The sequence below is a fragment of the Diadema setosum genome, chromosome 9 (genome assembly GCF_964275005.1).
Source record: "Diadema setosum chromosome 9, eeDiaSeto1, whole genome shotgun sequence".
NCBI classification, from domain to species: Eukaryota; Metazoa; Echinodermata; class Echinoidea; order Diadematoida; family Diadematidae; genus Diadema; species Diadema setosum.
In genome coordinates this window covers 7,428,089-7,440,627 of record NC_092693.1, presented here as the reverse complement: position 1 = coordinate 7,440,627, position 12,539 = coordinate 7,428,089, and the positions used below count along the sequence as shown (strand labels likewise).

General features: G+C 38.4%; 2 protein-coding genes across 2 annotated transcripts in view; one reads left to right on the top strand and one right to left on the bottom strand.

Moving 5' to 3' along the window:
• The window catches only part of LOC140232902 (heterogeneous nuclear ribonucleoprotein C-like 1), a 281,840-nt gene that overhangs the window by 198,641 nt on the left and 70,660 nt on the right, over positions 1–12,539 (top strand). The window lies entirely within an intron of this gene.
• LOC140233168 (uncharacterized) lies at positions 4,773–10,679 on the bottom strand. Its single transcript, XM_072313286.1, has 3 exons — positions 10,029–10,679; positions 7,374–7,520; positions 4,773–5,789 (listed from the first exon to the last, which is right to left on the bottom strand). The coding sequence occupies exons 1-3, from the start codon at positions 10,188–10,190 to the stop codon at positions 5,604–5,606; spliced, it is 495 nt and encodes a 164-aa protein (XP_072169387.1). The 5' UTR covers positions 10,191–10,679; the 3' UTR covers positions 4,773–5,603.

Here is a 12,539-nt window from a genome sequence, read left to right as displayed (position 1 = left end):
CAGGGAATGATATTGTAGTAAATTCATTGTGATGAGTTGATGAGATTTCATGACAAAAAAGTCACATCTAGCAGAGGGTTTGATTCTTTTTTTATTTACATTTCTAATGGTTCGGATGTACTGTGCAATAAGCATTTTAACTTGTTTTATTCACTTTCACAGATAGAATTATAGTGATCACAAATTTGTCAATATGTTGTGTTTTCATTTTATGTGAGATTATTTAGTCAAAGTATTACGAAGTTTATAGCGTTGCATTTTGTTTTGTTTTTCTAGCAGAGGAACATTCATAGTACATGTAATTATATAGCCGTGTTTTGGTAATTGTAGATTAGTTAGGAATGTTTTCTACTCAGATTAGACATATGTGCCAAATTAATAAAGTACTCTTTGGTAATCAACTGGTATTGATGTCTATTTTAGTAATTTACAAGATATGCAGTAGCATACTGTATCATTTTATTTAGGAGGTGTTGGTCTTCTTTTTTGACAAGCCTGTCAAAAAAGAAAGAAATTGAAGCTCAAGATTTTGGCTCGAGATTTTGTCTCGAGAGATGTTTTGCTAGTATCTCTTGAATTTGCATTTTGCTCAGAATATATTTTGCCTGTAGATGGCAAGTGTATGCTCTGGTTTAGTACTTACAGTCATGTTTGATGTCACAGTGGTGGTGTGATTTTGCTTGTTCTTGCAATCAAATTGCTAAAAGTTGCTAAGGTGACTTACCTTACCATTCAGTACTATTAAATTGAAGTTTGTAATCCTTTATAGGAGCTGAACGTTTCTACCCTCCTTCTTGACATACATTATGCCCTTGCTGCTACTTCGTCAGGTGACAAGCTACGTATTTTATCATGTTTACAGATATTATTTTAATGAGTCACTGTTCGAGATTTTAGCGCTTGTATGACCAGCAAAGTTCACCTGTGCAAAATCATGGCAATCATGATAAAATTTTTGGTGGCAATACATTGAAATTTCAGGATGTTGATGCAGTGGTTCTGTGACAGTGTAATCATGTGAAATTACTTTGGGTCATGGCTGGAAAAGAGATTACACACATAGCATATATATGCCAATGCAGGTTTACAATATATCAAACGTACTGTGTATTGCTTTCATGAACTTCAAGAGCTATTGCTGATCTTATCAACATTCCTAATATATCAGACAATGTATAAATATATTTGTTTCATTTTTAAAGTGATATGACAGGCAAAAAGATGTTCATTCTATAAATGTCAATGTCAATAATACTCTTGTAGTAGTGCCCTCAACTCATTTCATCATTGTACTTGTATCATGCAAGTGTTTTTGCTTTTTCAGAGCATCTTTTGTATGATGTGGTATACTGTCTTGAAAATCTGAAATTAATGGTGGCATGAATGATGATTGCTGCTATGTGTACTTGTGACCCCAACTCTGGAACTAATGTGGATATTTTCTTGGCCAAAATCATGGTCTGGAGGACGCAAAGAAGTTACTATTCTAAATATTGCCTCTTTCATATGCAATGGATTATCGTTTGGTGTCTTGATAGCATCTGCATTTTGTTGCCTTGAGCAGAACATCTGATTAGAGCTAGAAAGACATTAACCCTTTGCATGCTTTGAGTGCAGATTGGCACAGAAAACTCAGTGGCCTTGTACACACCTTCCAATGTCCCTGGCACAAAAAGGGTTAAGACTGTATGGAATTTGTTGTTCACACCTCTCTGGTTCTCAGCTGATGTATCACTTCAAGTCTCCCCCCCCCCCCCCCTCTCCAATATCCCCATACTTCTTTGGAAAAACAAAAACCCTACAAATGTGGTGACCAATTCAGCCATGCAGATTGGAAACAGAAAAAAAGTCTTCCACCAGAAATTTTAACCTAATGGTGTGTGGTTGCTCTGTAGAGACACTTATCTTTAAAATCACACATTTTATGTACCATGCATATGCTCGGAGTCTTGTCCTAATCTCACCGAAGTAGAAAGCATAATTAAAGAGAGAGAAAGAATAACTTCATGGATTTAAGATACAGCAGAAACCTGGTAGTACACTATGTGTATGGAACGTTTTAAACGTTCCATACTAATAGGACATTGTCTGTTATATTTAATACAGTGGACTCCCGTTAAAAACAAAGTCCTTGGGACCGGCAGTTTTCTTGTGTTATATCAAAATTTTGTTATAACTGAACAAGTAAACAATAAAGTCAGAGCAGATAATGTTTGCAGCCTGAATTTCTATTTGTTGTAATTAGAATTATGTTTTAACCGTGTTCATTTTAACGGGAGTGCACTGTATGTTGTTATACCATTACAAGACACAAACAAAGCAAAACAAATAGCAGAGGAGAGTTTTGTTACGTCACATATTTCTGTACATCCTATCTGTCCTGCATCGTACAAATAGCATGTCAAACGGTCATCTATGATATTTAATTGGGTAATTGCACATATTTTTGCATGCAGCTATTTGTTTACATTTATGGGAAGCGGGTATTGGCACATCTGTAATATTGGTCATATTTCTTACATTTAGTTTCTGTTTTAATTTTATTGTTGCAGCAGTTCTTTAGAATTGCTTTGCAGGTATCCTTGTACAATTGTATTGCGATTGTATATCTGTTGTTCATCAATAATGAAATTTTGTGCACAATGTCATATGTATGCATTGTATTGTTTGTGCTTTTTATCTGTGAAGTTAAGACCCAACATGGAACTGAATGTGTGTGGCTCAGGGGTTTGACCTATGCCATATCGACTATGATATGTATATTCATGAGTGTTTATAAAATATGAAAACTCTAAGAGTTAGACTTGTAATATCATTTATCTTTCTTTTTTGTTAGATTCACAGATGAATTATTTATTGAATATTCTTCTTATGGGATACTGACTTTGTCATTAGACATTGCCACTGGGGAATTATTTTGGTACATGTATGATGATAACAACTTTTGCTCATTCTGTTCTTCTTTTCAAGAATGCCTACCATGTATATTTCTCTTCTGAGTTAACTATGGTGAAACAGAGATCGGAGGGTTTATTTGAGTATTAAATTCGAATTTCTTTGCACAAATGAAGTTTCCAGTATTCATTTCTATTTTCTATATTGTGCTAGATGTGATTTCTCTGTAGGGTACATTCAATGAGATGACATCAATAAATATTTGTCATGGCAAATGGTTGATGACATGTGTAACTATGGTATGTTACTCATCAACAAATACATGTATGGTTGGACCTACTACTCATCGACCGCCTAATGTTTTATTTGCTTGGTAAGAATATTTAACACTGAAATTCATCTAAAAACTTGACCTACGTGATTGAGAAAATCCAGCACTATCAAATGCTGTTGTTCCCTTTTCAATTCGAAGTTTCAGCTCCCCGCGGTGCCGCTCCTTATTGAGATCGACCGCTGTTTTTGCATTGACAATGCACACAAACCGAGTTGTATTGAACACCGTGTTGTACGAAGCTTTTTAGAAACTTCCATAGACATTACATTACGATTCGGTTAAAATATTCATTCGAAATTTTGTCCTTGATTTAAACCATTAATGAACAGTGAATTTTTGCGTTTTCCCACACATCCTCATCAACAGTCAAAGCCAATCCATTTTTATGTGCTCTGCGCGCAGTGCAGTGCGTACTAAGCGTTCTGTGCGCCAATACTACGCAGTCAGTTTAAAAAAGGGTGGTCGATATGTAGTAGAGCTACCATACCAGCAACAAAGACGTGAATATCATCCACCTAAGACATTACCTCAACACTGATTCTGTTGATCATGTTATATTTGTAATGTAAATACAGGAAAAACACTTAACAGGAAACAGTTGTGATTTCATGTTTGCCTACAGCACCTGTAATTTAGAATTTAGTTACTGATAGGTTTTAACATGTACCCAAGGGGAATGCTGGGACTTGTAAGGTAGTGTTGGGGTTGACAAAGCTTTATGCCTTAGCTGGACATAGTGCTTTCTTGAACTCGTGACTCCCATCATAATGAAGTCGTCGAGACTGGCAGTTACCTTTTGTTATATCAAAATTTTGTTATAAGTATTTAAAACAATATGGTACATAAATTTGGGACCAGATTTTTCACTTCGTTGTGACAAGTGTTCCGTTCTAACCATATTTGTTATATTGGGAGTACACTGTATGTGATGGGAGTTTAAAAAAGGGTGGTCGATATGTAGTAGAGCTACCATACAAGCAACAAAGATGTGAATATCATCCACCTAAGACATTACCTCAACACTGATTCTGTTGATCATGTTATATTTGTAATGTAAATAGAGGAAAAACACTTTACAGGAAACAGTTGTGATTTCATGTTTGCCTACAGCACCTGTAATTGAGAATTTAGTTACTGATAGGTTTTAACATGTACCCAAGGGGAATGCTGGGATTTGTAAGGTAGTGTTGGGGTTGACAAAGCTTTGTGCCTTAGCTGGACATAGTGCTTTCTTGAACTCGTGACTCCCATCATAATGAAGTCGTCGAGACTGGCAGTTACCTTTTGTTATATCAAAATTTTGTTATAAGTATTTAAAACAATATGGTACATAAATTTGGGACCAGATTTTTCACTTCGTTGTGACAAGAGTTCTGTTCTGACCATATTTGTTATATTGGGAGTACACTGTATGTGATGGGTGTGCCATGTTCAGATTACACTTGCCCTCTGTTGAGCAAAGAACCGCAAGTACATGTAATGATACAGAATTCTGCAAATTCAAAAAGTAGATGTACATGTATATGACAAGTTTTATGGCAAAACAGGCCTCATATATAAAGCATCAATCAGCAGTTCATGCATTTATTTCAATCCTGTTCTTTTTTCTTTTTTTTTCCAAAAAAACAAAACAAAAAAAACACTGCATTGTAGAGTAAAAAGTTTATATTCATTAACTAGCTGAAGAATTTACCCTGTTGTCACTGAGATAAAATTTCCCATACACAACATATATGAAATCAGAAAAGTAGGTCGGAGAAAATTTTGGGCAATCCTGCCTGGTATAGGTGTTGAACAGCTCTCCACTTGTTTTGCACGGAAAATTTTACTACAGTATTTTAATTTGTCAAAGGTAGTTGGACACAGAAAGAACTTATCTGATGAGAAGAACAGGCGGATACATATTACTGTAATCATACACCAAGATCAAGTCTTAAAGTGTGTTTGGTTTTTTTTTCTTGGGAGAAATATCAAAATTGGTGAATTTTTGCATGCAAACGGAGAGCTGCTCATCACCCAGATCATACAGAGTAAGTTGCCATGGGACATTTGGCTTGCCATAGTCTCCTGCTCTCTGTTGACCCATCCAGAGGCCAACGATAATCAACAATCAATATCAAAGTAACATCTCTGCAAAACTCTCTCGATAGAGAAATTTCCTCATGATCCCTTGTGCAGGAAGGAGTCTCTAATTCATGCTGATATCAGTCAAGTATCCCACTCTGCTCTCAGTTCTGTAAGTCTGCTGCCCTCTGTTGACCATCAGAAAGCCAAAGATACTTGGCTATCAAGGACACACCAGACCACCATCTTGGCAAGATTTTTAAGAGTTTTCCATTATCTTATACACAGTAAGAGTTTCTAGTTCATGCTGCTATCTGTCCTTCTTGTAATTCTTCTTGGTGTCCTTCTCTGAACCCACTTCTGTACCAGGACTACAAGTATCTGCCTCAGTCTGCTGCCCTCTGTTGACCATCAGAAGGCCAAGGATAATCAAGGACACGCCAAACCACCACCGAAGCGACAGTCTCTCTCCAAAGAGAAGCTTGCCCATGATCCCCTGTACAAGTTGACAGGCAAAGGAGATGATTATTGTGATGAAAATTGACAGTTAAAGCATTATGAAAAATATATATATATATATATTTTGAAGAAGGAGTTATCAGATCTGGATATATATGATTGTATGAAGACCTGATGAATATGAAGGCCAGTACATTACCTATTATGATACAAGTCAAAGAAATAACTTCCTCATTGGAACTTTAAATGATGGAAGATCACTAAAAAATGGTATCTTGCCAGTATTGCTCATAACTTGCTTTTCATGCCAAAATATCAATGGTTTGAATCATATTTCTTACTGTCTTTTCTTCAGAATGCTTCATAAGTCAACTCAATGATTTTTGTACACACTTGACTGCAATTTGCCTCCCATTGAGGGCATAATGCTGAATGCACATTGGCAAAGGAATTTAGGTCTATCCCTTTCAAAATGAATGTAAGGTGTCACTTCTTTTGTATAGAGAAACAAAAAAGCAACAACAAACAACTGATGAAGGAAGTACCATCACAGTCACATGACCTGCATTATGGCAATTTTGAGGTGCCCTTAGGCTGCCTTATAAATATTCATAAATAACATCATCGCATCCTGGTGCTAGTGAGCTTCCAGTTTCAGGATGGAAGACTAAAGGAACAGGAAGCAGAGCGTGAATTTGATCATAAAATAGAACATCTCTCTATCCTATTACAGCTGTAACTACATGTATTGGGACAGTTCTCTTCAGAAATATTGTTTGAGCAGTCCGTAAACATGACAGAGCCGCAGCATGTTTAATACGCATAGCAAGCTCATATTTGACAACTTCATATTCACAAAGTTACAGAAAAGATTGGGGAAAAATAAGACATGGAGTCTACAAACACAAATTCATGCTCAGTAAATTATTATTTAGTGTTGTTGTTGTTGTTGTTGTTGTTGTTGTTGTTGTTGCTGCTGTTGTTGTTCTTGTTGTCGTTAGAGTGCTAAACTCATATCACAACAGCATGTTTCACATACTGGTATAACAATTCAAATTTCTGAGGCTGTAGTCAGAGTTGAGGTTGCCTTGAACTTGACTATTATACACACATCATGCAGAAGGACTTGGACCTCAATGCAGTAATGATCACTTGGTCATGCCAGAACCCAGGGCACCCATGGAAGTGAGGGGTTCTATACAATAGATGCTATATAGTCCCCCTACAGTGTTTTATTGAATATACAATTTAGATATAGAAACCTTGCTGAAGAGTGTCTTGAAGTCTGCGACAATTTGCCATGTTGAATGATGACCAAAGTACAACTGAGGGTGCTTACACAGTTACTATAATGCAGATGCAAGTGTTGCCATAATACAGAAATCAAAACAGTTGCCAAATCAGGATGGAGCAAGTGTGCAAAAATGGTCACGGTCGGTTTTACTCTCCATCCCATGTGTCCTATCATCCTGTATCAATCCTTTTCAGCAATACCACTCCAAAAGGTCATTGAATTTATGTACAGGTTCATTTTACGTTGTAGGTTAGGTGATTAGTGGCGACTGGGCTAATCAATAGTAAAGACTATCTGGTGGGGGAGGATGGAGGCAGCAGTACTCACGCTGAATATCAGATTGGACGAGCTGTTCGTCATCGTGGCATGGAGGGATGACCGGCACAGCTGCATGGACTTGGTGAAAAGGGTCCACATCAGTCCATTGAAGACGAAGACCAATGCAAACACAGCAACACGCAGCACTGTTGTTATCTGGACCACATGAGCGGGACAAAATCATTGGCTATAAGCATCATCAAGTGTACGTGGGTTGGGTTTAACCGAGGTCAAATCAGGGAGGTGGAGTTCTACCTCCCTGGGTCAATCTTCAACATGTACTGTATGTGAAATGCATATATGTGACCGTGCATCACAAAACAAACAAAAAGTCGCAAATCTTGATTTTACATGAGGACTCAAAAAAAGAAAAAAGAAAAGGTGAAATGGGTCAACTGAGTCAATATTGACTTTTCCATATTTTCTAAAAGAGCTATCCTACATTCTTCTTAAGTTTGGAATCATAACACAAATGGGAAAGTCTGTTTTCAGCAGTGTTTCTACAACCTTTTTTTTTTGGGGGGGGGGGAGAGTAGAATAACCAGGTATGTCTTAGGGGCCTCTTTTCATTTCTTCAAATCCCTTGCACACTCTTCACTTAACTTTTGAAAGGATAATGCTAGTTGCTTTGAAAGTTGGTATCAATCATGAACAGAATGTGTTAATAGAACATGCTCAATTTCAGCTTAATCTGATAATCCCTTCATTGTTGTTGCTCCTGTGGTTTACATCATGTGTTTTGTTCCTTTCATTGTACAGCTAGCACGGTTTGGTAAAGATTATGCGCTTGAATAGACCCTGTACTTCAGAGCCTCTTTTCTCAGTTCACACTTTTTCAGAGTGTGTGCTTTCTTTCCAGTATTTAGGTAGGTTAGGGAGTCTATTTTAATTGAGTTATAAAAAAAATACATCATTTCAAAGCTTTGAATCTGCTCTTTCAGAATCTGCTCTTAACTGAAAAACCATGTCAGGCGGCTTTTTGTTGGTTTTGCGATGCAGGGTCACATATATACCGTATATGAGACAAATTTGTGCATCATTTTCAAAGGAAATTCAATTTGGGGGATTACTCAATGTGAGAGTTTGAATTTTGTTTCATGTGGCCACAAAGGAAGCATTAATATGCTTTTAGAGCTAGATACCACAGGACTGAGAGCTTACGATTCCCTCAAAAGGAGTAGGCAATGATGACACAGTGCCTCACTTGAGAGCACAACTGTAATTTCCAGCCAGGGAACCAGGAACCTCAAGACTGACGAGAGTCCAGTATGGCAGACGTTTAAAGGAACATTCCAGATAATTCATATAATTTCACATCCTGGTTAAAATCGATAATGCCATGTACAGATTTGTGGAATTTATTGTCGTTCTTGAGCAGCTAAACCAATACTCTGAAAAACCCAATAACATGACTCTCTGAACAAGGATGATGACAAAGGAGGCTAACACATTCAAGTAATGTTAGCCATGTAATTCCATGCAATGCCACTTTATTAATTCTTATCAAGTTCACCTGTGTAGAATTTATGCATGCTTTCTTCTTTTGTTCTGCTTCCTCGAAAACTAAATCATACATTCTTATGTGAAGCTGCTATGTTATCATCCTTGTTCATTAAATTGTGATTTGTTATGGATTTTGAAACGAAAGAAAAAAAAAAATCCCGTCGTATTCACTATAAATTCTGAAACACTGTACCATGTGTACCAGTAATGGATTTGTAGGTGTTCAAGTGCCAAAGTCTTAAAGTCATCTGGAGGTTTCCTTTAACATTTCTTGCTGGTGTATAATTAAAGAGCTTGGTGAATCCACATCCTGTAGATATGTAAAGACAGCATACTTGCCAATTCCACCGCATTTGGCGGTAGACTACCGCTTTTGAAAGATTTCATTAGCATTCAAGCTAGTGCTGCTCGCATCTATAGGCATCCTGGATTCTACCGCTTTCTCAAATGAAAATGTTGGCAAGTATGAAACAGTATGTGACCATGCATTACAAAACCCAACAAAAAGTTGCATGCCCTAATTTTAGAGTGCATGAGGACTCAAAATAGGTGAAATGGGTCTTTGAAATAGCAATTCTTCTTCTACAAATGTACATTATTCTATAGTTTGGGATCGGGTCAGGGCGCTCCTTGTACACAGTTATATCATGATTGGTATTGCGTTGGGGCTGGTCGCAATAGAGATCATTGTGTTTTTAGCAGCTTTTCTTCTTCTTCTTCTTCTGCCTCCTTCAACGTTCAAAGGCTGAAGATTCTTGCAGACTGTGCTATTTACATTATACAGTTTATTTACAGATATTTACAAGCACATAGAAACTTTGATGAAAGATAACTAGCCACTGACACTGTGACCAACCGTTAGACGGTTTTGGAATGATCCCACAGAAGGCTTTTCTACAGCTCTTTTTTTTTTTTTTTTTTTTTTTTTTTTTTTTTTTTTTTTGGTGGGTAGAAGAGTGTAATTAGGTCTGTATTTAGAGGCACCTTTTCATTTCTTTTGCCCTGGGCCCCGTCTTATAAAGCCTTCAAATCAATCACAAGTCCCCAAATCAATCGCAACTTGCATTGCAGCACACAAAAAACTTGTGATTGATTTCTATCACAAGTCTTGAACTTTATAAGACATGCCCCTGGGCTTTTGATACTGAAGGAACAACTTACCACATGACAGGATGGCATGTGCTCGAGTTTTACATCTTCAACATTACGGGAACAGAGGTCCTTCATCTCGTCTCCTGACATTGCCAACTTAGCACACAGGGATGCAGAAGCTGCACACACTCCGGCCGAAACAGCCAGGACCAGGCCATGACCAGCAGCCATTCTTTCCCCCCAACATGCAAGCAAGCAGCTCAGCTCATCCTCACCGGTACCGTCAGCACGATGCCGTGGGTATGTAGCCGACCACACACACGCCGTCAGTCGAGTCAGTCAGTCTAGTCCCGCGCCGTCGCCGTGGGCAGCCTCCCTGTTGTACAGCGACAGCTACCAGGGTTGCGCGATGATGCCATGTTAACCGTACGCGGCTTCCGGCGCCCCAGAGCGCTGTGGTTGCTGGTCAATCATGTCGCCGTCAGTTGCACGGAAAAGACAGCTTTATCATGGATTCTTTGTCAGAATATTTGTCGTGCTTTGCCTGAGAGATTCTAGTGTTCTGCACCCTAATACGATGGAAAGTGAAACGATTGTCGTGAAACGTGTTATTATAGCCCGCGATTAGCCCTAACTCCAGCCGATAGATTACAAGAAGTAAATGGTACGTAGTGTCATAGGCCGAGTTGAAAGTAATTCACGCGCACTGCACCAATCAGTGTTTACGCGACAGTCCGAGGCTGAAGTCGGCCTCAAAGTTTTCTGCACACAAGTATGTTTTGATTGTTAAGACCGAAACCTCATACAACAGATTAGTTTCTTCTTTGTTGCTACACCCGTATACAATGTACTTCTTTCAAGTGTAGAGATACGCGTGGGGAGGGCATCACCCAATTGCACTCCTGTGGGCTTTTTCTCACAGTCCCATTGTGACTGTCATCACCATCATTGCCACACTATACATGAACAAACATAGGGAGATTTCAACTATTGGTGTATAGTTCCCATCTGACTTCGGCAGCTTTATTTCTGTAACCAAAGTTACATATTCACCAGATCAATCAAAGTGTCACAAGATATTTCAGACTATGAAGATGATACGCTTGGACTGACTGATGATGAGCACCAGCTCATCATCATTTTCAGACAAATTTCTTCCCCTATACATAATGTAGGTCTGTACTTTGCGAGATCTAAAATCCAACCCCTCTCCCACACTCAAAAAGCTAACCTCCACAACTAAGGACAAAGGAACACAATTTCCCAAGATAAACACAGACCCAATTAACAACTCATCCAAGGTGGCCAACTTAACTCCCTAACAAACTTTACATTTTATACTGCTATTAAGTTCCTTAGCTGTGGATACAGAGAAGGCACAATGCACAAAGAGCTATATACCCCCTTCCCTGTTATCTACCACAGGTAATCCTTCCATAGTCCCAACTCAATTGCCCACCAAAATAAAATCCAAACAAAGTGCAGCTGATTAATTAACACTAACAACAATACCTGCATTTTAACTGCAATCTCCAGTTTCCTGTACTGGTTTACACCTAATCAAAAATTCGAACTAACAGCAAAATCTAACACTATATCCCTCAGCACAAAGTGTGAATTACTTCACAAGGATAAATGTTTGCTTTTGTTTTGCGTTCATTGAATAGCGTCTAATTTGAAATTTGAATGAAACATCAATCTTTCCACGAGTTTTGCCTTTCATTGCGTTTCGGGATGACTCCAAAACAGTATACTGTATAATCACTGCACGAGCGCAGCCCGAAAGTGAAGTACTTTTGGATGCACCGAGGCCTATTAGTTTTAACCAAAAACTCGAAATTAGGCAGAGTATTATATTGGAAAAAAAGAAATAGAACAAACTAGAAAAGCACTCTGCGAGCGCAGACCTCCGCCAAGCAGCTTCTTTCCACCGATCGATTACATGTACTAGTATCTTGCTCTCCCGAAGAGGACACTCCACTAGGACACTCCACTATGGGTTCACTATGACCTTTCGAGTCAGTGATTTCAACCCACACGTACGTTTACATGCTGAAAAATCTCCCGGTTTCCCAATATAGAATCCTTTGTTACGTCATAAACCCTCAGCTGCTCGGCGCGTCTCGCCCTCATGTAATGTAACGGGTGGTGTTACATTTGGAATGTTATTATGAAGCAGAAATGAAGGAGCTCAGGTACAGTTTTGGTACGTTTCACCGATGCAAAGTGTTTATTCACAATCGTTCAGAAATATCACGATGAAGTTTAATGACAAGTTAAATGACGAGTACGTACATCAGAGTAAAATATAGAAGTACCAAGATGCAGGAGAGAGAGAGAGCAATATCAAGTAGAGGTTGACTCTCTGATGTCGAAATCATTACCCCTCTTGGGGGCTTGGAAAGAACACCAAACTTGGAAATGTTCAATGGGTGATGGGTGAGAATTTTGGTAAGACAACCAATCAAAAAGGGATAACTAAAAAGAGTGACCAAAGGGGTTGTCCTAAGGGGTGATGTTTGACCAATTAAAGGAGGGGGATTCTTTTGTGGAGGAGGAAGTATTAGAAGATAAGGGGCA